Source organism: Durio zibethinus, chromosome 25 (genome assembly GCF_047325235.1).
Source record: "Durio zibethinus cultivar Kanyao isolate XHJ-2024 chromosome 25, ASM4732523v1, whole genome shotgun sequence".
Taxonomy (NCBI): domain Eukaryota; kingdom Viridiplantae; phylum Streptophyta; class Magnoliopsida; order Malvales; family Malvaceae; genus Durio; species Durio zibethinus.
This window is the reverse complement of record NC_143186.1, coordinates 6426174-6452935: the sequence shown is the minus strand read 5'-3', so window position 1 is coordinate 6452935 and position 26762 is coordinate 6426174. Positions and strand designations below refer to the sequence as shown.

The 26762-nt window shown below is 27.7% G+C and overlaps 1 protein-coding gene and 1 long non-coding RNA gene across 2 annotated transcripts; both read right to left on the bottom strand.

Moving 5' to 3' along the window:
* Window positions 1-999: 999 nt before the first annotated feature.
* LOC149511558 (uncharacterized) lies at window positions 1000-1692 on the bottom strand. The gene is made up of 2 exons (XM_089754341.1): window positions 1625-1692; window positions 1000-1546 (listed from the first exon to the last, which is right to left on the bottom strand). The coding sequence occupies exons 1-2, from the start codon at window positions 1690-1692 to the stop codon at window positions 1000-1002; spliced, it is 615 nt and encodes a 204-aa protein (XP_089610467.1).
* Window positions 1693-3638: 1946 nt separating this feature from the next.
* Window positions 3639-4773, bottom strand: LOC149511557 (uncharacterized). The gene is made up of 2 exons (XR_016333707.1): window positions 4360-4773; window positions 3639-4257 (listed from the first exon to the last, which is right to left on the bottom strand). It is a non-coding gene; the product is annotated as an uncharacterized LOC149511557 (long non-coding RNA).
* Window positions 4774-26762: the final 21989 nt, after the last annotated feature.

Here is a 26762-nt window from a genome sequence, read left to right as displayed (position 1 = left end):
ATTTTGGACATTTGGGCCAACTTGACATGTCAGATCGACTTGACATGTTTAGGATCACATCAACTCGACCACATCACTTTTGTCCCCTAAATGTCCCTCATTTTTTGCTTATAAATATGAACATCTAAATATTATCGTTCTATTCCATTATTATTCTCAACTTCCTATTTTTCTTTTCTTCCGACCTCTTTCATACCGATCTCTGACTTGCACTTCGGAATGCAAATGCAGATAATACTCTTTACCTTTACTTCTCACCATTTTTTTCCCTTATGATCACAAATTTACCCCCAGTTTGAAGCTTGGCACCAACAATCCCCAAAACCTATACCCAATTAAAGTCGGGAGTTTATTGGACCACAAAATTGGTCGGAGAACTGTAGTCAATTAATCAATAATAATATATCTATTGTCATATCTTTTCTAGTAATTAATGAGTCATTTTTCATCATTTACATCAATTCAGCATCATCATTCATCAACAGTGTTGCACACTTTGGTAACCAACATTATTGTTAAATAAATTTGTCTTGAAGATGCAACTTGGTTGTTGTAAGTTTTGAACTGTAATCATCATCATTCATCACCAGAATTCACCTACTTTACCTCAATGTTGCCCTTTATGCAAGCAGACATGTACATATATATATATCCCAAGAGTGATCTTTAAACTCTTAACCTTCTAAAACTTTTGTTTCTTGTTCTTTGATCCGTACTGATTACCAACGTCACGGTAGAACTCGCCAAACTGAGAAGGAAAGTTTGGCGTTGCAGACTGCCAAAAGGGTGGTGTCATTGGTTACATAAATGGACCGTTGAAGCAAATTGGGACTCCCCAAGGGTTATTGAACATTACATTGTCAAGCATTGGAGTTGTTGGATCATAACAAGCCTGTGGTGAAAGTGAACTGTATGTTATGCTGCTACTGGACTCTCCATCCACTTCAGTGAAATGCGAACCATTTGTGAGCAGCATTGTCATCGAATTATCAATAGGGTTTAGATTGAAGGCTTCATTTGGAAAGCCTCGCTGGAGCCAAAAGGGTAATAAGAAGGCACATTCATGTCCAACGGTGTTAGTCCTGACGTACGTTGGTGCCTGTTTGTGACTTCCAAATTCAAATTCTTTGCCAAGAAGCGAAGATTAACTCTTGGTTGGGTTACTTGCGTACTTGCACCAGCCAATATCACTGATTTTGAATCTTTAATGGAACATTGACGCTTCCCCTTTATCATATTGATCTTCATTTTTGCAGCTTCCAGTTTTGAATGGAATCTAGCAAGAAGTGCCCAAATTTGATTGATCGAGAAGTTGTTGATACGATCATCCCGTCTAAAAAACTTGGCATCTATATTAGCTTTGCGCAATTTGCAAATCTCATCATCAAGCTTCTTTTGACTAATTGCAAAGAAATCAACCACGTTAAAACATTTCCTTTCACGTACATCCAAAGGCTTTCCTTTGTATTTGTTGATGACATTCATCACTTTCACAGGATCTGATGGCAAAATCTCAAGCTTAGCAGGGCTATCCTTCAGTTTGGGCCTATAAAAAATTACATACGTTTCAACATCGCAAAGAATTGAGAATTCATAAGCTTTCTTTGTCAAACTATTTTTTCACTTTTGATAGGTTGCGACACGAACTTTCTCTTTCCTTATAAATTTCATGTTCAATTTTCCACGACCCATTTTGTATAAATCTTTAAACCAAAAAAAAAAAAAAAGGTTAGGATATAAAATTCAAGAATATAAATAATTAACATATGAAAGTATATATTATTGATAAACAAAAATTTCAATATCTCATGTTATTGAAGAATATTCAAAGGAAAATAAGGTTTAAATCAAACAAAATTGGATGCCCTCTAATTGTGCAGAGTTAAACTTTGAAATTAACAACAAAAGAAGCTTTGAAAATTTAATCCAATATATTGGACAAATTGATGGCGACATTCTTAGTGAATCTGAAGGTGATTTGCATCAATCAAGGGATCAAAAAGTTCATTCAATACTAATTTTTTATTTTAAATTTCGTTATGAAGTTCACAAAGCAACTGTAAAAATCACAAACCAGAAAACTCATTGAACAATTTTTTCTCTATTTTTTTACAAGAATTAAAGTACCGTTGCCAAATACAATAATAATCAGAAGAAAAGAAGAAAAATAAAGGAAAAAAAATGGTGCTAGCAATTAAACAAAGTTTTTCCATAAAAAGAAGACAATGTAATAAAGCAGAGAAGAAATTTACCTTAAGCTTTCAATGGTTTTTCTTCCAACTATTTGTCAAGACAATAGAATGGAGTTCCATTTGAAATTTTATAGAGTAAAAATTAATTAGGCCTTCGTTCATTTATTATGACTATAATTATGGGTATATATAAAATACTCTGATTTATTATTCATAAAATTATGGATATAAATCATTAGAAATTATCATATTAATGCTTATATTTAAATTAATCCCCTTAAAATCCTGGTGTCATAAAATGAAACAACAAAAGGAGGATTTTTTTTTTTTTGGTTGCTAACAAAAGGAGGAATGAAGGATTTTATAAAAATGAAAACACAACATTTTTATTTACCATCCCCTCCCCGAACCATGATATAATTGTTACTTTTCACCGTAGCATTTTAATTCAATAAACTAGATTTTTTTTCTAAAATTAAAAATAAACTTTTGATCCAACTGGTATTAATATATACAATTACTTGGATTGATATCACATCTTTCATTCTAAGTTGGCAATCACCTATACGATAAGATACACTAGAAAAAGCCCGTCTTGCACAATCGGGCTTATAATTGTTAAAAAATGTAATTTTTTGTGTTTAGTTAGTATTAAAGATTATTATTGATGTTGTGTGATAATACTAATTTTTTGTTAAGTATTGAATAAATGTGCATCTTTTAAAATTTAGTCATCAAGCTTGGTGATTTCTATTCTCTGCTTAAATTACTTATTGTTGCACTTAAGTAATTACTTATTGTTGCACTCAAGCTTCAAATATCTTTTTTTTTTACAAAGGAGGATAAGGGAAGCAATACAAAGAATCAAACTTTTAGTGACGGAAAATTCCCTCGCTAAAGCCTAGTTTCTGTTGCTAAAACATTTTATTGATGCTTACTTACATGCTTGACCCTTCTTAATCAAACATGCTTGACCCTTCTTAATGCTTACTTACAAAAGGATCGGTCGTCCGCTCTGAAGAATCATGTCGAGATGGGTCAAGCATAGAAAATCTTGCCTAGTACGTGATAAGCACTCGAATAGTGGACAGGTCTATTGCTGACTCTTAGAAAATTTCTTTCTTTTAATTCAGGCGTAAACCATTTAAATTTAAACACTTCAATCTAAGAAAAAACAATTCTAAGTTGTATCAATTTTGTTCACTCCTTTTAATTTCTGTTCCTATAAATCATTCTTGTTATTCCCAATACTGATACTAAATTACAAATTTGAAATTTACAGTTAGATTACTATATAAGGGTAAATTAGAAATACCCATAGCTTGAAGGGTTTAAATTCACAACTTTATATCATTATAAATATTTAGTAATTTATATATAATATGTGCATTTTATTTTCACAACTTATATAACAAATCAAATTAAAATCTTTTGTCCCAAATTCCATTTAAAAAAACAATTGACATATAGAAAGGTGTTCCAAAAATAGCATTTGTTCTGCTTTCTACACAAACAGAGGAACTCTTTCCCAGCCAAATACCAAAACTTGTCACAAACCGTAGGCATCCAAAATCCCACCCCCCAAATACAAACAAAAAAGAAGAGTAACTGCCAAAACATAAGAAATAGATCTAATAACCTTCCTCTAATCATCTTACCCTGTTCCTAAAAGATCATCTTCTTCGCTTCAAAACTGATGGTTTGATTTTGATGTTTGCAGGGGATGAGAGAAATTTGTTCATGTTTGCATGAAAGGAAAGTGAACCGAAAGTTCCAACAGAGAAAACCTTAAACTGAAGATCTTCCTTTGTGTTTGCAGTATCAAAGCCATTTAATGATAAGAAGAAAAAGGATAAGAAAAAAGTGAATCTACAAGCAGAGCTGACGGCAGAAAGGAACATAAATGCAAATCATATAGACCATAAACTGAACATGATCCAAATCACTTTTTTTCCTCTTTGTGGTAAGCCATATTTACAGTTTAAGGTCTCCAGAGCTCCATTTCTGCTGTCAGCTTTGCTTGGACTGTTCCCAATCGTTTCACTTTTCCTTCTCCTTTTTCTCCCTATCATTCAATAGTTTTTTTACAGCAAACAGAGTTGAAAGCAGGGCAAAATGAGATTCATCACAAAAGAAATGAAAGAAACCAAAGCAAAAAAAGATTTGCCTAAATGGAACTGCCTCAGCCTTTTTGGGGAACTTTCGGTTCAATTTCCTTGCTTGCAGCCATGAATCATCAAAAGAGATAGAAACGCCAGCCTGTGTGTAAGAAAAATGCGAGTTTCGCTTGTTCGGACACTTAGGGTTCTTATATTAGTTCCGTAGATCAGGAGGACTGCAACAAGAAAGAGAAATCCAATTTCTTAACATTTACTTTTACTAAAGAAAAAGAATGAAAACAAAATCCTTCACATTGTGGATCTCTATGGGCTTCTAGTCTTTGAATCTTGATTTTTCTATTTGTTTCTTCCAAGTTGGCTCATTTTTTATTATTATGTAGCACTATCATTTTGATCTCAGTGTATTTATTTCATCTGTAAACATGTAGGTTTAAATAACCAAAAATAATAAATAAACTTGTGTCATTGTTGACGTGGAAGGTAAATAATAAAAAATTTTGAATAAAAACATCAATAAATATATTTTATTTATACATTAATTAATAACATGAGTTAATAACATAAATAAAAAAATAGTAAGAATTAAATATATAACTACATAAATAAATACATAAACAAGTCAATGAATAATTTGCAAATAAACAAATAAATAATGAAATATTAATCCATTTATTTATTAAATGAGGTAAATAAAAATTACATACATAATTAGTTATATAAAAATAAATCTTAAATACTTAAGTGAACAAATATTACTTTGTTAGATTTCAATATGATTAAATATATTATTATCAATTTTAAAAAGTCTTATTTGATATTTTAGAATTTTTTTTTGTAATTTTATTAATTTCCATTACTTATTAATAAAAGTATTATTTGATATATTATTGTCATTCATAGTAATCTTAGTAATTTTCAATTAATTATTAACAAAAGTATTACTTGATATAAAAATATTAATAATTTTTAATTATGTATTAACTTTATTAATGTCAAATATACTAAAAACTACATTTTATGTACAGAATTTTAATATTATATCTCTAATGATATTTTTTTCTCACAGACAATTCTCTCATTATCACTATTGTTTTAATTTGTTACCCAAATATATATTTTACTGTTAATTTTAATCTTATTGTTCCGATAATTAATCTCATAATCATTACTTATTTCAATCACAATTCTCGTCCGAATGGACACTAATTGTACCAGTTCATTTTTTATTGATTCAATAGTTTTGTAAAATCCGGCTATGGGAAAATTTGTTTAGTCGGAATATGTGAACAATCTTATAGAAAATAAAAATTTGTATATCATTAAACTCAACAGTGAATTTAATTTATTAATTTAATTAAAATAAAAATAATACTTAAAAATTTGGAAACATAATAAAGCTTGATTGTTTGTGAAAAAATGCTTGGTTTCTTTTATACTAGCGTTTTGCCCCCTACGTCCAGGGTTATTTTGTATTTATAAATATAAATTACGAAAATTTTTTATATTAATAGAATGTTATATGTATTTAGTTCAGTTGATAATTAAGATTTGAATCTTTTGAGTAAAAATATAATAATTAATTGATAATACAGGTATTTTTTTTATCAATTTTTTAATTATTTAAAGTAAAATTTTATTTAATAAAATTTTTTGCATTCAAAAATTATTATTTTATTTTCAAAATAATTATTCTATTGTTTAACTTACTCAGTTAATTTTTATTCTTATCCCGTTTTTAAATAATTGGAAATTTTTAACTTATCCACAAGATTAAAATAAAACAGGCAACAAAAATTAAAAAGAATTGGCTATCAAAATTTGAAATTCTTGTTGCATAACCTAAATTTGTTAATCTCAAAGCTGATTTAAGTTGGGTTTGGCTAGACCCAGCGCAACTTTACTTGTTTTTTTTTTTTCCCCGAGTCTTGCTTTTCCACTCTCTCTATTCCCCTCTATCTAAATTTCTACTTTAACAATGTCGTTAGTGTCGCTGCACGCAGCAGCCACCCTTTTGTGATAAAAATCCAAAATTTTTCGTTTTTCTTATTCATCTCAAGCTTTTTATTCTTTTTATTAATTTAGATTTTTTCGAAAAAAAAAAAAAACCATAAACCTATGCCTAAAATTTTTGAAATTTTTTTAAAAGTTCAGATTTACTTTTATGATGATGGCCTGTTGTGCTTTTCGTTGCCATCTCCACTACGATTGGTGTTCCTTTTCCTTTTCTCTTTCTTAAATCTTCGAAACTCGAAATCCTCTTTTTCTTATTTTTCTAATATTTTTATAGTAACTTATTTTTGTTTGAATTTTTTAGTATGTTTGAATTCAAATTTCATTTCCAATTTTTTTACTATTTTTTACTTTTTATTTGTATTTGAATTTTTTTATTTTCGTTTGGGGCTACGAAGGTTGTGAATTTTTTTAATTTTGGGTTTATTTTTTTCTTTAATTTTCGAATAACCACAAATACACCCAATTTCAAAGGGGTAAATTTTAATAGTACAGCATAAATTATTATTGTATAGATAAAAAAGAAAATAATTAATAATAAAAAGCAATTGTTCATGACTTCCACTTATCAAATATTTAACATTAACAATTTTAATAAAATGTAGAGAAGATGCATTCATGCATACAAGTAATAAACAAGAAAGTATGAGTAAGGAAAACGAATTACTTTATTGCTTAAGTATGGGTTAAATGGTATAAAAAATCTTTGAACTATAGTAAAAAAATTATTCAAGCTTTTAAATTTTTATTGCAATCAATTAACCAATTCAATATTTATTGGCATTTAATTAAACTTTTATTTGTATAAAAAATTAACATAATTAATTTTTTATCAATTAAGATAAAATTTTATGTGAAATTTATAAAATAAATGAAAGTTTACCCATTGATATAATTAATATATATAAAAATTAAATTAAATAAATTTTTTTAATTTTTTATATCTTTCTCTGTAATATTCTTTTAAGGATTTAATTTATTGTAATTAAGAGATTAATTGATTAAATTTTAACATATGATTATATTTCATCTATTCAAAGATTTAATTAAATTGAAATAAAAAAAATTAAAGATTTGATTGATTATAATAAAATATTAAAAATTAAATAATTATTGAATTATAATTTAAGTTTTGATCATTTAGCTTTAAGTATGCAAGTAACTTCGTTTCTAGAGATGTGTGTATATATATATATCCATAGGCCAGTTGGGCCTCGGTTATCCTACCATTTGAATTTAGTAAATATTAAAAATATATTATAATAATATTTTAAAATATGTTTTTGAATTTAAACAAATATAATTATTTATTAATATAATAATATTTTAAATAAAATTCGACTCTAGGCTTGTGGAGACTCTTAGGTAAGGCTCATAGGTAGACCAAATCTTTCTCGTGGTAAATAATATTACTGTTGAACGTATTTTGGATGGTGCCAGAGAGTATGTCAACTCAAATCTAATTAACAATTGAGGCATTTGAGCCTGAAGAGAGACACAGTATTTAATTAGAAATTGATATGTTAAAAACTTTAAGTGATCTATTTAGAAAAAGATTATTGTTACTTAATTAACTACAAAATCTAACTTGACCCTAACATTTAAATAAGTTTTGATATCAATTTTAATTTATTTTACTAATTAAAATGAAATTAAGTAGATAAAAATTAAAAATAATTTAACAATTAATCCATCAAAATTACAAAAAAGAAAACAAAAAATATTACTAAAAAATTTTTACAAATTAATAAAAACACTTTACTTTTATTTGTTTCAGCATGAAATTCCCGCTGATATATGTGAAATTTATATATTACTTATCAAATTACTGAATCACATTACTTTATCATTTTGTTATATATATATTTTTGAACAAGTTTTCCTTACTAATATTTTTTAGTTTTAATTTTATTTTTTGACTTGAATATATAAAAGAGCATTTAAACAAAAATTAAATAATTATTAAGCGCTTATGTTTTTAATGTAACATATTCATATCTCAAATATTTATTTTCTTCCAATTAAAACTTTAAATATTTATTTTTATCCAATTAAAGTCTTAATATATTTTTTACAAAATTAAAATTTTTATTAGATGAAAATAAATATTGATAATTAACCTATTTTTATTTTAAAAAATTCAATTGATGAAGAATATACTTAAAAACTTAATTAATAATTACAATCTAATAAAAAAGGATGAGATAATTATTTAATTTTAGTCCATATATTTTTTATGCTTATGCCTTATTTTTATCCCAACTTCCCAGGCGTGAATCGTGGTTTTCAATTACTGTTCTTTTTTGCTATTCTTGACTTTTTGAAATTAGTAGGAAGTGTGAAACAGCTTTGCGTATTATGCCTTTGAAGATTCGCATTTTGTTTGGCAATGCCTTTCTCGAATCTTTTTTCATTAATAAAACAATATTCCATCTATGCACTACTAAAATAAAGATGCTTTTGCCACAACTACTTCGCTGTCGTGAGTGAATGTGCGTTGCCCTAGCTGAATTTGCCGACAATCGTTCGATTCGTTGCTGTACCGCCACTGGTCACTATGAAATTCCATCCTACCTACCTTTTGATATCAGCTAAATTATTTTGAAATTTTGTTAATTGATTGCGGACTAATGACAAAATTTGTCATGATGAGAAAAGAAAAGTATCAATGTTTTCTTATGTTTGGAAGAAATGCGTAGATAACGTGGCAATTAAGGTTAGGTAGTTGTGGGGATGTATTCATGCAACAACTTCGATTATTGGGTCAATTAAGAAAATTCAATTTTCTATTTTAGACTTGAATTTTGTTACATATGTCATCAAAGTCCATCCACATTCCACACAGACAAAAGAAAAAGGATGTGTGGAAAATCACATCGTATCATATGACTTTTCTCCTTTCTCTCCGCCACCGTCTCCTCATTTTGCCTCTGGTCTCTTCCCTTTCTCTTTCTCTATTCTTCCCCTTTTTCTCTCCCCCCCCCCCCCCCTTCCTTTTTTTTTTTTTTAATTCTTTGATTGATTCATTTTGTTCCTTTGACTTAATATCTTTCACATTCGGATATCTATGTATCTATATTACTTTATTTTAAGTTTGAATAAACTAAATTATAATGTTAAACTCGAATTATCCATATTTGTTAAGTATTTAAAATTTATATTTAAATTGAATTTACTTATCAATTGTCAATTAATTTTAAATTGAATATTTAATATGATATCAAAATCTTGATTTTGTTATATTGTTCTTGCATGTTGTATCTCTTTTTCCTTTTAAGTTTGTCATATGGTAAATTTTTGTCTCTACTTATATGTGATTAAGCCTGTTAAATTTGTATTATCTTATATCTGCTAGGTATTGAGTTTTCTATGATCTTGTAATTAAGCGGATTAATATTAATTATATTAAATTTTAGAATGAACATCTAACTTAAATCAATCAATAATAGATGAAGTTACTTTTGATATGTTTATGTGTTCATGTTCCTTTAATTTAAGAGATTTGAAATTTACTTCATCTCCATTTTAATACTTCCTTTTCATGATAAGGGTGTTATATTTACTCCATGAAATTAATATCTTATGATAGGTCCCTTATTTTCATTTCAATACTTCCCCTTCATCATAAATGTGTTATATTTATGATATGAAATTAATATCTCACACTAAGTTTGTTATTGTTGTCCTACATGTGAGGGGTATTGAAGTGGTCATATGAATTAAATTGGGGTTGTCCTTGACACAAATATAATAGGAGCCATTAAATTTATTGTCATTGATTTTAAGTTGAATGATCATTTTGTCATTGATTTTAAGCTGAATGATCATTTTAAAATTTAATACTTTTTTTATCCTATTAGTATCACTATATAAGAATTCCAATATATACCATTTACACAAATTTTATCCATGTATAATAGCCCATCAATGTTGTTTGGGAAATTTGAAATCTTACTAGGTCATGAACAATTCCAAAAGGATTTGAAATCTTCTCACATTTAAAAAAATTAAAATTTAATGTCGCTCAATCTTTTCAGTAGAATTAAATAAATAATGAAGTAAATGATTATTGCAAGCTGCAAAGTGTTATGAATGAGTAGGGAGTTGAAATTACTCAATATAAATAAATTATAGTAGTTTGTCCATTTAAAGTTACTTGTATCCACTACCTTCACCACCTATTCTAGGATTATTTTCAATCATTCATTGTTCCTAACGAATTACAATCTAACTTTTCAAGGTCCAACTACAACCTTACTTTTCCATACATATGTCTTTTAAGCTCATGTATCATAACATTTTCGTCTATTATCTTAATCTTGGCAATGATCAAATTATACATAAATCATAATTACGGGCAAATATATGAAGATAATGAGATAGGATACAGATATGACTCAATGTAAAATTTTAAATGATGTAAACAAAAAGTTAGATCTATCAATTTTAGCACAAAAAATGAAAACGATATAAAATTTTGACAAATTTGTATATATTTGACAAAACTAAAGAAATATATTTTGTATTTTTCGTGTTGATATAAATTATAGTAAAATAAGTTTTTTTTTATTTTACACATACCTGATATGATATGCATATATGAATTATTAAATCGATGAAAAATATATCTAAATATTATATTTGCATCTAAGTTAGCTTTTGATTACAAATTAGTTTTATCTTGAAAGAAGTATTTGTCTTTAAAAGCCATTTCTATTGACATGAAATCGTAGACATAAATCTTGCAAATAAAACATAGATCTTCAACTCAATGTTCTCATATATAAAATCTACGAATAAGAATTTGGGAAATGATTCATCATGTATGGTTTTGAGCCATGTTAGCATAACCATACAAAAATGAGTGCTTAATCCCATGTTACAAGAGAACTGTTTTTGGTAGTTATTGTTTTAATTAAAACAACATAAAAACTACCTTGGTAGTTTACAAGTTTTCATTAAAAAAGAGTGAATGCTGCTTATCTTTTTTTTTGTTATATAATGTGGCATTTGATCATTAAGAATAAGTGAAGAAAAAATTTCTCATAAAGAAATAAAAATAAAAGGAGAGAGTAATTGGGCAAGTATTGTACAATTCTCAATGGAATTTTTACTTCAGTGTATTAAAAGACTTATGCTGTGGATACAAACAACTTCTATATTGTGATTTTATTCAACGACCAATAATTTAAGTCAAGTTTTCACTTTCGCTTCCACTAAACAAGTATATATGATCATGTTTGTATATCTATCTTGTACGCACTTTATCTTTCATTGGTATCAGAGCCTAGTTTGGCTTGTGTTTGTTTTGTTTGTATGTTCTTCATAACCGAAAACATGATATGTTTTCACATGCTTCATAAATCCATAGGAGTTGACATAATTTTTGTGTTCTTGATATAATTAATGTTGTTGTGATAATTCTTGGAATAGAAAAAAGAAATGCCATTAAAGTTTTGCCATTTTGGATCAATTTTTTTTTTGTTTCTAGATAGGATGTTCAAATACCCAAAACAAAAACATAAAAAATAAAAAATAAAAAATTTTGTCCTTAACTAACTTTAGGATGTCAAATTACACAAGAATGATTGAGATGAGTCTTAATCATTTTTTTTTTTAACTTGTGTTGAGTTATGAATTCATGATTTTTTCTAGTATTTTGTTACAAAAAATCATAGCTGTTTTCATGAGGATTCCCATTGTTATAAAGACATAGGCACAATTTTTTAAAGCTATAAAGCTGACGGTGGAATTGACGCAATACCGAATAGATCTAAATGATGATATTAAAAGGCATATCATCAATGTCAATGGTATGATCCAAGAATTGATTTAATGTGATTGCATGGACATTAGGAATGACTAGATCAAATATAAAATGCTGATGGGTACATTTTTTACTTCTAGACAAAAAAATCTTCTTTAAGATATCTATATGTCTTTGGAAAGTAATCCTAAGTATGAAACATTAATTAAATATTTTGTGAAGGAATAAGTGAGATTAAGGGCAAAAAAGAGTGTGATCCTCTCAATTGCCCAAATCTCCATAATGGTAACACAAAATTCCTACACCTCTATAGATGGGCAATGTGAATGCATAACTATTAGAAGAGTTTTTAAAATCAATGCCTATTCTTAGACAAGTCATTTGAATAATTAGGAATATATTTAACTAACATTCAATATGTAAAATATTTTTTATGAACATGTTTATGGATTCGAATTGTGTTTTTATAAGCCTTGCTTGTTTGAAATCAATAAATATGTTATTGATTATATGTTGGTAACCTTATGGTTAGTGGAAGTTCTAAGATAATTGATTTGTTATATCTTAGAATGATTGATTTTGCACAATGAAATAAATTTGTGATAACCAAACACATTAAAAAAGATAGAATTTGATCATAAACATAGTAACCTTTTGGTTTCATTTTTATGTGAATGATTGTCATTATTTTATTTGTGACATTGCGGTAAAATTAGAAGTGTGCAATGGTAGGCATTAATTAGTGCATGTCTCTCGAATATAGAATTATACTTTGAAATGGCTTTTGCTTCTAAGAACATTGTTACTAAGTTAAACAAGGGTGAGTTGAATGGAGATAATTATGGGATCTAGTGTATGAAAATCCAATATATACTTGAAGAACAAGAAGTTTTTTATGTTTTGAACAATGTCCTTGATGAGCCCGATAAAAGAATACATCTTAACATAGGAAGAACTAAGAGGCTTATGATGCTTATAAGGAAGGTAAAGAGTTTGTCATCTTTTTGAAATTCAATAATTGCATTCCACATTCATTGTTAAGGAGATTAATATATTTTAGGTTGTTCCATTTTTGTAGATATATTTGTATCATTATCATATTCAAGCATTCATAAACATATTTTGTATAGCATACAAATTAGGAATTGTTTTGTGTCATTCATTTAGTAAGAATAATAGCATAAATACCTTGGTTTAAACCTCTAAAATAAAATATCTACTTTAGTGGGTATAAAAAGTTGAAAATATAAAAGATCAATTGAAGACTTGAATCAATGAATTAGAATGCAATCAAGAGGAATTTGTTCATGACATTCAAAAGATGACAAAGCAGCTCACCAAGTTGATAAAAACATTTGATAAACTCAAGGAACTCAAGTTGATGCTTTTTTAAGGGTCTTTACCAAATTTAGCCCAAGTAAGTCTTATGAACTTATGGAGTTGCGATCAATTGATTCTTGTTGGGTCTAGTACTTTTCCTAAGCATGCTAAAGGATTCAGTGGTTTGAGCAATAATCAAAGTCTAGACAAGATCATGAAAGCAATGAGTGATCTAATCACACAAATGTCTAAAATCCAGAATTTGATTTTTAGGATGGAGTTACTAGGTTCCATATAATATTTACAAATCATTTCAAATTCGAACTTACATTTAAATCCTTTTCATGTCAGTCTTCAACCTCATTTCCAAGCATCTAGAATCAGGCCCCCAAAACTTTATGAGAAGTCCACATCTGAACCAAAATCTTTAGTATTTCATTCCCCAACCACCTATTCAGTCGATTTCTTAACTTTGAACCTTTTCATCACCAAAGAATGCTTGGACTTCTAGTTGATTTGTTGCCCAAAAACTACCCAAGAAGAAGAAATAGTAGATCATATCGCCATTTCATATGGAAAACTTTTTTCTTATTTACTTCAGAAACATCTTGTTGCCCATGGGCTTTTGAAGCCTTTAAAGCCTCTATACCCAAAATAATTCGACCCAAATGCAAGATGTGAATCCCATGGTAGGAATATAGGGCATTCCATTGAGAATTGTGAGACTTTCAAATATAAGGTACAATCACTCATAGATGCGAAATGGTTCAATCTAATGATAATAGTGGGTTAAAGATCTAAGAATAATGAGAATGATGAACATGAATGGGGCTTTTGATTAAAGAGGGTCTTCAAGCGATAGGTTGTTGGGAAAATGAAATGATTTTTGAACTTCTTCAGTTTGGAAAATGCTTTTTTATTTATTTTCATTTTAATATGGTGTTGTTTTTTCAAACTTGGTTATATGAATTATGACTTGTCTCTAATTCTTTCCCTTATTCCAATTTTTGCACTTTTCACCAAAGAGCTTTATCATTCATGCATTCATTCATTCATTTATATATCCAATCAATAAATGTAATTCATGTGTGCTCTAAAAAGAATGAATCTTTTCAAGAATAACTTTGGCAATTTTTTCTAAGAATTAGAAGAATATTGATTTGATAGGGGCAAATGGAGCAGATTATCAAAAAAATTTTTACTTAAGGAAATGATTAACTTGAAAAACATTACTTAGGGCCCTTAAGGGAAAAATCATGGAATCTAGATGAATAGCAAAAGTATAATCTCTTAGAAAAAAGATTTCCAATTGTTGAACGTAGGGATACATTTTGTTACGTAAAGGAATTCTAGCTAGTTCCAGATTTGGTTATTTTATCTAAATTCAAGGTTCTGACATTTAAGAAGTATGATGGAACTAGATGTCTTAAGACACATTTGGTTTAATAGAGTCATAAAATGCTTGGGTATACCTTTGATGAAAAGCTACTTATTCATGTCTTTCAATAAAGTTTGATTAGGGCAGCAATTAGTTAGTATTATAGTTTACAAAATAGCCAAATTCATACTTAAATGAAAATATCTCGGCCATTCTTGAAGTGATACTAACACATGTTAGATATAGCTTCAAACTGATTAACCTTTCAAAACATGAGAAATTACCCTAATAAAAGCTATAAAGAATATGCTACTAGATGGAAATCACAAGTCCGATCACCCCTATCTAATAGAGGGTTTAGTTCCTTATTTGTGGATACCCTTCCTTCTCCCTATTATGATAAGTTGATTAGCAATATGTTCTTAGAATTTGTAAATTTACTATTTACTGTGGGTAGAACTAAGGGTAGGATAAAAAAAAAAAGAATTATGGATGCCAATGTGAAAATTGAAAGCGAAAGGTAAAGAAATATTTATGATGAATATGCCCATGAGACAATTGTTGAAGGGTGAAATGAGAGATCTTATCATGATGCAAGAAGATTTGGTGAAGGACTATTCCTATTGGACACCATATTGTTCCTAGCTGACACCTCCAGTTGGTAACTTTTCTTAACCATTCCATCTGCATGTTCCAATTCCTTTACCACAAACATTCATAAAATAAAAGATTAACCCAAGCCATTCATAAAGTCATAAGAAAAAAATAGTCAAGATGTATCATTCACTTCTAATGTCTTACGCTAAGCTTTTCACTTTATTTATCAAAATCATATGATTTCCATTATCCCTGTAAAGCCTAGAAAGCCTACTTACCTAAAATGGTATAATCCCAATGGTAAGTGTGAATACCATGATCATATCAGAAGACATTTCATAAAAGATTGTATTGCCTTTAAGGATATAATTCAGGCTCTAATTAACCTATATCCTGCAAAGTTTAAAGAACTAATTAGTGGTTATGATAATTGATAGCAATAGAATTGAAGGTCAATGATGTAAAAGCTAAAGTGCTATGTAAGAAACTTTTTTGTAAGTTTGAATATCATCTTAAGAGCATTATTAGGAAAATGAATTTTTGGTCAAGTCTGAATGTTTGTATTGAATGAATGGATATTGTGCATCATAGTGTCTCATGGATTTATGAATATTGTCATTTAAGGTTTCTAATTTTTTTTGTAAGTTTTGGATTTGTATGGTTTCTAAGAAAAAATAGTAGAAATGGAAAAATTATTGAATTTGAATAAAGCCCCATATAACTAAGTTCCAAAGTTATAAAAGATAAATGCCTTGAAAAAAAAAAGAAAAAAAGGAAAAAGAAAGAAAAAAATGAAAAAGAAAGTTTTGTGATAAAATAAAAGAGTGTCGAAAGAGTTGACGATTGTTATTACGACTTTGTCAAATACCTTAATACCTTTTCTTAAATTTTTCAGTTGATTTTATCCATCAATCATAACCATTTAAAAGCCATGAATTTGAATTCATTAACCTTGCCCTCACTTGATAATGTTATAATATCAAAGAGTGATAATATTTTCCCAGGCAATGATCAATGAAATAGCTAATTACAAAACATAAAAAAAAAAAAAATTGAGATTCCTAGAAGATCAGGCATACATGACATTTTTCAAGAATTTCGATATGATAATTTGATGTGTCAATGCTATGCTGTAGCTCTAAAAATTTTTAAAATCAAAGCCACCCCAAGTCTTGTAAAATTACTTCAAACATACCAACATTTCAGCTCTCTATCCTAAAATTGGCCTGGTCTATTATCTTAATGGCACGTTGATAAAAAAGGAAAAACCTCATTGCCTTTAAGACAACTTGACTTATTATCAATCCATTCGTTCTCTTTTTGTGGAGTGACATGAATCATTTGACACCTTAAATGGGTTCAATCCAAATGATCTTTTCTTGTAATAACTTTAATTAAGGATGGTTTGTTAAAATGGAGCATCTTCCATGAATTGCACTACTGGCAAAGTAGATTAATATATGAGTTATGGGAGGCATTTAAAAAAAAGAAAAAAAAAAACAAAAGCAAAAACAAGAAAGAAAAAAAAAAAAAGAAAAATAGTCATGACATCATGTACTTAAGAAATTCGAATAAATCCAAATAAAGACTTGAAAATCCATAATAAAAATTTGTAAAAAAAAATAATGAAAAACCAAAAGCCCAAAATGAAAAAGCCAAAAGAAAAGTCAAGAAAGCCAAAAGAAGAAAAGAAAATTTTTGAAACGAAGAACCTTTCTTTAAATTAATTTTCTTTAAAGGGAATTACCCTTTTAATTTAAGTGATTATATTTGAAATGACAAATAACTGTCTTTTATCATCCCTTCACTAATGTAGAAATTTATCCTTTACTACCTTTTTAGGCCTGATAAAATTTTTTAAAAGATAAACCCTAACTAAGAATCACCTTCCACACAATGAGACAAAAAAAAGATCCATTTAAAGGTTAAGAATGGTGATGTCCAAAAAGAATCTTGTATGTTGAAGGTAAAGGCCTAATACAAAAGTTTCCAAAATTTTTGAATTGACTCAAAGAAAAGAAAAAGAAAAAGTGAAAGAATGGAAAAAAGAAGGTAAAGAAAAAGAGAAAAAAAGTGAAAAAGTGAAAAAGTGAAAAAGTGAAAGAAAGAAGAAAATAAGAAAAAATAGAAGAAAATAAGAAAAAAAAGAAAAATAGGAAATGAATGGGTGGAAAGCATAAGAAAGTGAAAGGGAATACGTCTTAGAGTGAAACCTTCAAATGCAAAAATAATCATTGGTTTTAATGACATTTAAACACTTGTTTTGAACTTGTCTATTCCTTTTTTTGAAAACCTCAAACCTTAGCCTAAGTTACGTTCTATGAAAAGTCTATTTTGGATCAAGTATAGATGCTTAAAATTGAAAAATTTCTCTTGAAAAAATGGTAATAAAACCCATGAACCTCTTAGTCCCTCTTTATTACCTAATTTCTCATTTGGCCATTAACCCATTTTGGATAAGTTTGAATTCTTAAACGCATGGTGTAATAATAATAAAAAACAAAAAAATAAATATGGCTTTAGAGTGAAACCCTACAAAAGGGTAGTCTAAAGTAAACCTTAAAGGCCATTCCTAATACTAAATAAGATATATAATAGCTAAAGGTGACCAAGACCCTTTGAAAAATCTAAAGATATTGTAGACACTGAATTTTGTTTGAAATATTTTTAAAATGATTGACTCAGGGCTTATTTGCAAGCATGGGCTAGAACCATTTAGGAAGACCATTTACAACCTTTAAAGAGCCCACAAATTAGCCCATTTAGAGACCCAAAAGTCAATTAGGGTCAAGTTCGATCAAACTTGGTCAATAGAGTTAAAATTAGTTAAATAAAGTCAAAATTATGCAAAGGTCAAAATGGATAGTATCTAGGTTAATTCTTAAAATTCACAACCTAATTGGAATCAATGTGGTTTTAAATTAAATTTGAAGATTTTTAAAATACTAAAATTTTGTATTGCATTTGGGAAAATATGAATTACTAAATGCCATTGAAGGGATATTTTCATAATTTGACCTTTTCGAGCTCGGATTTTCATGAAACTTTTCAAATCTCAATTTTATAATATTTTATGATTTTTGGTATATTTGAAATCACAGTAGTACCGTAAGAGGTATTAAATTACCAAAATACCTTTTAGGGTATTTTTGTAATTTGGTCTTCTCGAGCTCAAATTTGCATGAAACTTTTTAGATCTCAAATTTATAATATTTCATGATTTTGGGTGCTTTAAAATCTCAAAAATGAGTGTGGAAACATTGATTTCTAAAAAAATGGCCTAAATACCAAAAACTTTATACTATAGGTAAAATGATTTTTTCATGTGATTTAGAAGCTATAAAATTTCAACCTTTACAATGAATAATGTGAACCAATAGATCTCCTATTGAATCTTGATCCAATGGTTAAAGGTTTCTCATTGAAAATAAAAGGAAAAAACTTTGGCCATTGGATAAGATTTGATCTAAGGGCTTATACTTACAAAAAAAAAAAGATATTTTTGAAGGGTCTTTTTTTTTTACAAGAGGAAGGTTTTCTATGATTTTTGGGAGAAGGGAAGGCAGCTAGGAAAAAGAGAAAAAAAAAAGGAAGAAATAAAAGTTTTGAAAAGCTTGGAGTATGTAGAATTTTTCTTCTTCTTTTCATTTCATAACATCCATAACATCCTCCATATCATCTACTTTATTTTTTAGCTCTTTGTTTCTCTTTTTTTTTAAGAAAGTGATAATTCTTCTTTGATTTTTTTTTACTAAGTTTGGATGAACTTACATCCAACTAGTTAATAGTTTATATTGAAACAAGAAAACCAAGCAACAAAGAATTTTCAATCCACCATTTTGGTTGAACCTTCTTTGGTCCTCCAATTGATGTTTTCCTTATTTTTAAAGGTTATTTGTGATGATTAAATGGCAAGTTTATTGGTTGTTTACATAAATTTTAGCTAGAATGTGATATGAAGATGTTATTTGGCTTTAAATGTTGGCTCTATGTTTTCTTTTCTTCTTAGTTCATTTTATGTTTGTTGAAACTCCTCATATATTGTAGATGTCTTCATATGATGGAAATTATAATGTTTAATGGAAATTTGAGTGAAATGAAACGTTGATTGCTTAAGAAAATGTCATAGAGTATTCAGCCAAGATAGTTTCCTTGCTTGACCAAAACTTACTCATCCATTTGTGGCCAAATGTTGCTTGATCTTAGTATTTGATTTTTATGTTTGTCATGTTTATTAAATTTTCAATGTGTTGGATTAATTTTTCAATGGAAAAATGATAGTTGAATGAGTTGTTTGGTTGATTTTTATGTTTGTTTGGTTAGATTTTTAAAGAACAAAATGGTGAAACATTCAAACCAATTTCAAAAGTTTGTTATGTTTGATCCGTTTTTTTCCCTTGAATTTTCATACAAAACTTGTTTGTAATTTAGTTTTGTAAATGCTTAGGATTGTAATTAGCTTTTTTTTTTTGTCATACTTTTATCATGCATTCAGTAATGGCATTTATGTAATTATTCTTGTTATGTGCATAATTTCATAAAACCATGAATTTATTTTAAATTTTAAGGATTAAAATGAAACTTTTATAAAATAATCTGTTCCCGAATGCCACCTAGATATTTGGGTATTTACGAAATTTTATTTTATTAAAAATTTTCATATATTTTTGCAACTCAAAATAAATTTGTTAAATTAACAAGTGTAAAATAATAAAAAATAATCGAACGAGATTTTTAAATATAAAAATTCTCACTTAAACTTTGCTTAGATTTTGGATAATCTAAGTGGTTTCTTAATATTTGAAAATTCAATTTTTAAATTCACACTTAATCATTATTTTGCATATGTTTCATTTTTAAATTAATGTCTTCATTTATAATGCATATATATATATGTTTGCTCTAATTATAGATGTTTAATATTAATTATATTATATTTTTTTATATCAAAAGTTTTCTTAAAAGTTTTAGCTTTAAATAAATAAAATTAAAATAACTTTTTGTGAAATATAATTAATTGGTACTTTGTCTAAATGTTAGAGAGTCATTAATAATTATCATTGACAAACAATGTTATTTTATTATTTTTAAAAGAAATGTTACAGTAAATCTTAAATAAAAGACTATCTTCGAATTTTACCTTTATGTCAAGGATTTTGAAGGTATTGTTTTAATTTGAAGATTTTCATAACATTCCTAAATAAATATTTTTTTAACTAATTTTATCTCTTTCAAACAAAGGGAATTAATTAAATTTCATATAGAAAACCATGCTTGTCCAAAATTACAAATATTGCATGATTAATTGGTACTAATTTTATGGGCATTGTAAGAGTGCTAATCCTTCCCCACATGTAACTGACTCCCGAACCCAATTTGTTTTCATAGACCAAAATTATCTTTTTAATAAAGCTTTAAACCTATTTTATTATTTATTAAAAGACACTTTGTAGATGGCCAATCACACCCTAAAAAAATTGGTGGTAACTCCCCATGTTTTTTTATGATTTTTTAAATATTTTACATCTAACGATTAAGTCCCCATAATGATACATTACGATAGGTATCAAGATTCCAAAAGTTTGAAAAAGCATAAAAAATTTCAACCTTCTTTCATTCCTAAATGACCTTTCAAATCTTAAACCCTTATACCTAACCTTGACATATATCAAAATATCACATTTGAAAGCTAAAGAAAGTGACAAACATATTTGGTCCTAGGTATTCATGTTTTAAGAAAAAATTTTGTTTTCTCTATAAGCTTGTACGGAAAAACTTACACCTCTTTTATCCTTTTCAAGTGGTGAAATCTTTTTGAATCAATAGAAACCTTCACGTACTAAGCCTTAAAATCCATTGGGAAAAAAAATTTTCACCACTTAAGTTTTTGGTAAGGATCACCAATCATTAAGAAAAATTTAAGCTCACTTTAGCTGGCATCTATGAAATTTAAGCCCAGTTTAACTAGCACCCAGGTTTTAAACCCAATTTTTCTAGCACCCATGAAAATTTAAGCTTAGTTTAGCTAGCGCTATGAAAATTTAAGCCTAATTTAGCTAGCACCCAAGTTTTAAGCCCAGTTTTTCTAGCACCTAAGAAAAGATTAAGCTTAGTTTTAACTGGCACCTATAAAAATTTAAGCCTAGATTAGTTGGCACCTTTGAAAATTTAAACCAGTTTAGTTGGTACTCAAGTTTTAAACCCAAATTTTTTGGCATTCATGAAAGGATTAAACCTGGTTTAGCTAGCACCCATGAAAATTTAAGTCCAAATTAGCTGACATTTATGAAAATTTAAGCTCAGTTTAGCTGGCACCAAGGTTTTAAGCCCAATTTTTTTTTGGCACCCATGAAAATTTAAGTCCAATTTAGCTGACACCTAAGTTTTGAGCCCAGTTTTTCTAGCACCCATGAAAATTTAAGCCTGGTTTAACTAGTGCTTATGAAGATTTAAGCCTAACTTAGTAGGCATTTAGGTTTTATGCCCAGTTTTTCTAGCACTTATGAAAATTAAAGCTCAATTTAGCTAGCACATATGAAAATTTAAGCCTAGTTTAGCTAGAACCTATAAAAATTTAAGCCTAATTTAGCTGGCACATAAGCCAATATTAGCGGTCAACTTATTTGACCTATGGTTCAATCCTAATCACTTCATTCGACTCGTACTTTAGTCTTGATCACCTCATTTGACTTATAATTTAGTCTTAGTCACCTCATTCAACTTGTGATTCTATCATATCAATTTATTTGACTTGTGGTTCAATTTTAGTCATTATTGACTTACGATTCCATCTCGATCATCCTTATTTTTCAACTTATGGTTTAGTTTTGATCATCATATTTTTTGACTCACGGTTCAATCTTGATTGTCTTATCTCTTGATTCATAGTTTAGTCCCAACCATTCTTATGTTTTTGACTTGCATTTCAATTTTAAATATTTTTTTACAATTTGTAGATTAGTCTAGATCATTTTTAACGTAGTTGCAAAAGAAAAAATGAATGAAACGAAAATACTCTCTTTAGGAAGCAGCATCCGTACAAAATTGTTGTTTATGTTTTTACATTATTCTTGATCCTAAAAAATATGCAAAAAGAGGAAGCTCTAGACTCTTAATTTTATTCAAGATATTTTATCTTTTTAATTTGAGCTCTTTTTTGTAATTGAACTTTGACCATCATTTTTTGAGCCCATTACTCGGCCCATATGTTTTTTAATTACCATATATTAAGGCTTACTGCATAAGCTTGAATAAATGCCCAAAATGCCCCAAAAAGACCCAATAAAATATCATCTTTAAAATCCATTAATGGTCCATTGTTGGCCTTTAGATAAAATAGAATAAAATAAATAAGAGAAAAAAAAAACTTGGCCCACAATAAAAACTTGAGAACCTAAATGAAATTACAAATGAAATAAATAAGGATAGCTTAAAAAACAAAAAAAGGCCAAATGGCACAAATCTAAGCCAAAATAAAACTCAAAGCCAATGAGTTTCTTTTTAAGGCCCAATCTATGGCTAAGGGAAAAAGCCATTTAGTATAATCTTGTGTGGAAACTAAATGCGTGAGGAAAAAACTATAACAAAATGAAAGAAAACCATATGAATGGAGCTTGAGGATGTGAAGGTTGCTACAAAACTAAATGAAAAATGGGCTTATTTCAGCTTAACATTGCATGCATGAAAGAATGAAGCTATGCATAAAAAAAAAAAGAAAAAAATTACTGTAGAAAATAGATAACCACACGAAAGCATGGTTACGCAACGTAGGGGAGAATAAGTAGAAATTGAAAGAAGAAAACAAAAATAAAAATGGCTAAGGTAAAATTGAAAAAAAAACATGAAATGTAGTACCAGTAGTAGCAAAACAAAAGTGGGTAGAAAAAGAAGAGAAAGCAATGAAAAAAAAAAAAAACCAGACATGAGCAAGAGAAAAAAAATTGAACAAAAACTAGGAAAAAAATAATAGCTCATGAAATTAAAAAACAATAACAAAAATAAAAAAAAAAAACCAGAGGAAGGAGGCATTCGAGGGAACCAGAAAAAGAAATAACAAAAAGAAAAAAAGAAATAAGCAAGCATTCACTGGAAGCAAAAACAAGGTAATAGCAGGAAAGTAAAAAAAAACAAAGCATTCGAGAGAAAAGGAAACCGGGAGTAGAAACCAATTGGTAACCCTTTTTCTCCTTTGCCTTTATTGTGTAAATACATATGGTTAGGTGTTACTTGACATGTCTAGATAGAAAAAAATAAAAACCATGCTCGATAAACCTTTGTTTTTCTATCATAAAGCTTTTGACCATGATCCATCCCATATTCTAAGTTTTTTGTAGTATAATTTTCAAGTTTAAAGTGAAAAAACTAGGAAAAGAAATCATCTTTAAGTTTAATGTGAAAAGTTATGAAAGGAAAGTTTTTCTCTTTTGGCTGAAAATTAAACACCAAAACTATGGATTGCTTGAAAACATATCTTTTGCCTTTTGTTTTAGCTTAAGTTTCCTATTTTAGGTTGATAAACATGGTTTATGGATGGTCCACCAAACTTATCTTTTTGTTATGCCCATGCATATTTCTTTTGTAAACTTATTTATAGTATAAATTTTGTGCATTTTAATTTCCTTTTGGTTTAAATATTTTTTTTTGTTTTAATTTTCATGTGATTCAAATTTTCATGTTTTAATTTATTTTTGATGTAATTCATCTCCATGCACTTTAAATTTTAAAAGAAAATCAATGGATAATAATAAGTATTTTAAAAAATATTTTTAAAAAATGATGATTCTGTAAACATTACTTAGATGTTGAAAGAGATTTAAAATTGAGTTTCAAAAATTTGATTATGCTTAGATGTTGAAAAATTATTAAACAATAAAAACAAAATAATAGTAATAAATAATAATAATAATTTTTAGTGAGAAAAGAGAAAAGTATAATAATAATAATAATAATAATAATAATAATAATAATAATAATAATAAATTTTTAGAAAAGCCATAAAAAAAACTAGTTTGCTCTGGAAGTTTGCCTAGATATTGGAGATTTTTAGAAAAGTTCATAAATTTTTAAAAACTTATATGTAAACCCTAAACCCTAAATGCTCCAAAAGTTTGCTTAGATATTAGAGATTTTTAGAGAAGTTCATAAATTTTTAAAAACCTATATGTAAACCCTAAACCCTAAATGAAACTCTAAAACCTTAAATCCACCAAAAATCCCAAAACCATCCTAAAATTTGAAGGATTTGTATAATAACTTCCCGATAAGAAATCTGTTTCCAAATGCCATGTAGAGGATGAGGTAATTTAGGAAATTTTATTTCATTAAACTTTTCTTGTGATTCCTTAAAAAAATAATAATAAAGTTAAACAAAAGAATAAAAATAAAAATAAAATCTTAAATATAAATAGTCACACATAAAATCTACCTAGAGGTTAGGAAGTTTGGGTGATCCTTTTATATTTAAGGACCCTCTCCCAAAATTGCATTTGCATTGTCTTGCATGGCATCCATTCACACATGTTTTTTTTTTTTTTGCATTGGTTTCACATGCTCCTATTTTTAAATTGTTATTATTATTCCTCGTTTAATTGTAGCATCATCCTTTTTTGTATAAAAATCTTTTTATGAAAAATGTTATTAAAAAATTGATTTAAAAATAAAACTAAAATAACATTTTAAAAAAAAATAATTTTTAGTACTCTACCTAAATATTGGAGAGTTACTAATAATTATCATCTCCAAATAATATTATTTTTATTTTAAAAGAAAGTCGTAGTGAATCTTTGGCGAGAATATTTATCTTTAAATTCTGCCTAGATATTAAAAAATTATAAAGTATTTCTTCAATTTAAATATTTTCACAATATTCTTAAATAAAAATTTTTAATTGAATTTTTTTCTTTAAAAAGAAGGGAATCGCTATAGGAGATTAGGTTTTTAGCGACCTTTTTTTTTTCACTTTTAAAGGCGTTTATAAACGCCACTAAAAGATTCATGGCATTTTTTGAAAATTGCTGCTAACTTAGTGACATTTTTATGAACAAACACTACTAAATTTAGTGACATTTGTATTAGAAAATATCGTTAAATGCTAAATTTAGTGACATTTATATCAGAAATGGCCCCTAAATTACGTTTAATAACAGCATTGCATGTAGTTTTTTCAAAAAAAATTTCAATTTAATTAATTTTTATAATTTCATTTGTGGCGTTTTTAGTTACAAACGCTGCTAATCTTTACTATTAGCAGCGTTTTAAGCTATAAATGCCACTAACTCTAGTTAATTAGTGGCATTTTTTGTTACAAATGCCACTATATGAATATTTAGTGGCATTTACTCTATAACCGTTGCTAATTTTGTAAAAACACAAAAATTAATAGTGTTTATTAGTGAAACGCTGCAAAATATTTGCCACTAAATATCCATTTTCTTGTAGTGAATTATTATTAAATCTTAAATAAAAACTATTTTCACCCAAAACTATAGATAGCGCATGATTAATTGGTACCAATTTAATAGGTGATATGGGAGTGTTAATCCTTCCCCATACATAATTGATTCCCAAACTCAATTCTATTTTCATAGATAAAAATTATCTTTTTGATAAACTTTAAACATGTTTTATTTTTTTATTAAAAAGATAATTTTTTAGGTGGTCAATCATACCTTAAAAAAATTAGCGGTGACTCCGTTTTCTCGATTTCCAAATGTTTATGTTTAACGATCGAGTCTCTGTATCAATACATTATGACACCTTTTAGATATCTCAATATCCTTTTAATAGCTTTCAAATTGGGTTGACTTGGATTGGATTGATATCTGCTTACCATGCCTATGGCATAGTAGATGTCCGGCCTCATGTACATCATAGTATAGGAAAAGCTTCCAATAACACTAAAGTAAGGAACTCTTGTTGTTTGTTCCTTTTCTTATGGAGTCTTAAGACACATTCTTTGGCTGAAGCCTTAACTTTTTGTCATAAGAGTATTTATTGGCTTGCAGTCTTGCATATTGAATCATTCTAGAACTTTTTTAATGTATTGCTCTTATGAAAGAACAAATAACTTCTTGGAATGATCTTTCATGACTTATACACCAAGTATGTAAACTACTTCACCCATATCTCTCATTTTAAAATTTGAAGACAACCAAGTTTCACCTTAGTGATATACTCCTTGTTATTACTAGCCAACAATATGTTATCCACTTAAAATGACAAGATCATAAATTTATCTTTGTCTCTTTTGACACATACATAGTAGTCCTCATCAATCATGATAAACTTATATAAAATTATCGCTTGATGAAATCTAATATAAAATTGCCTAAAATATTGTTTAAGATTGTAAATCGATTTTAACAGCTTGCACACTTTGT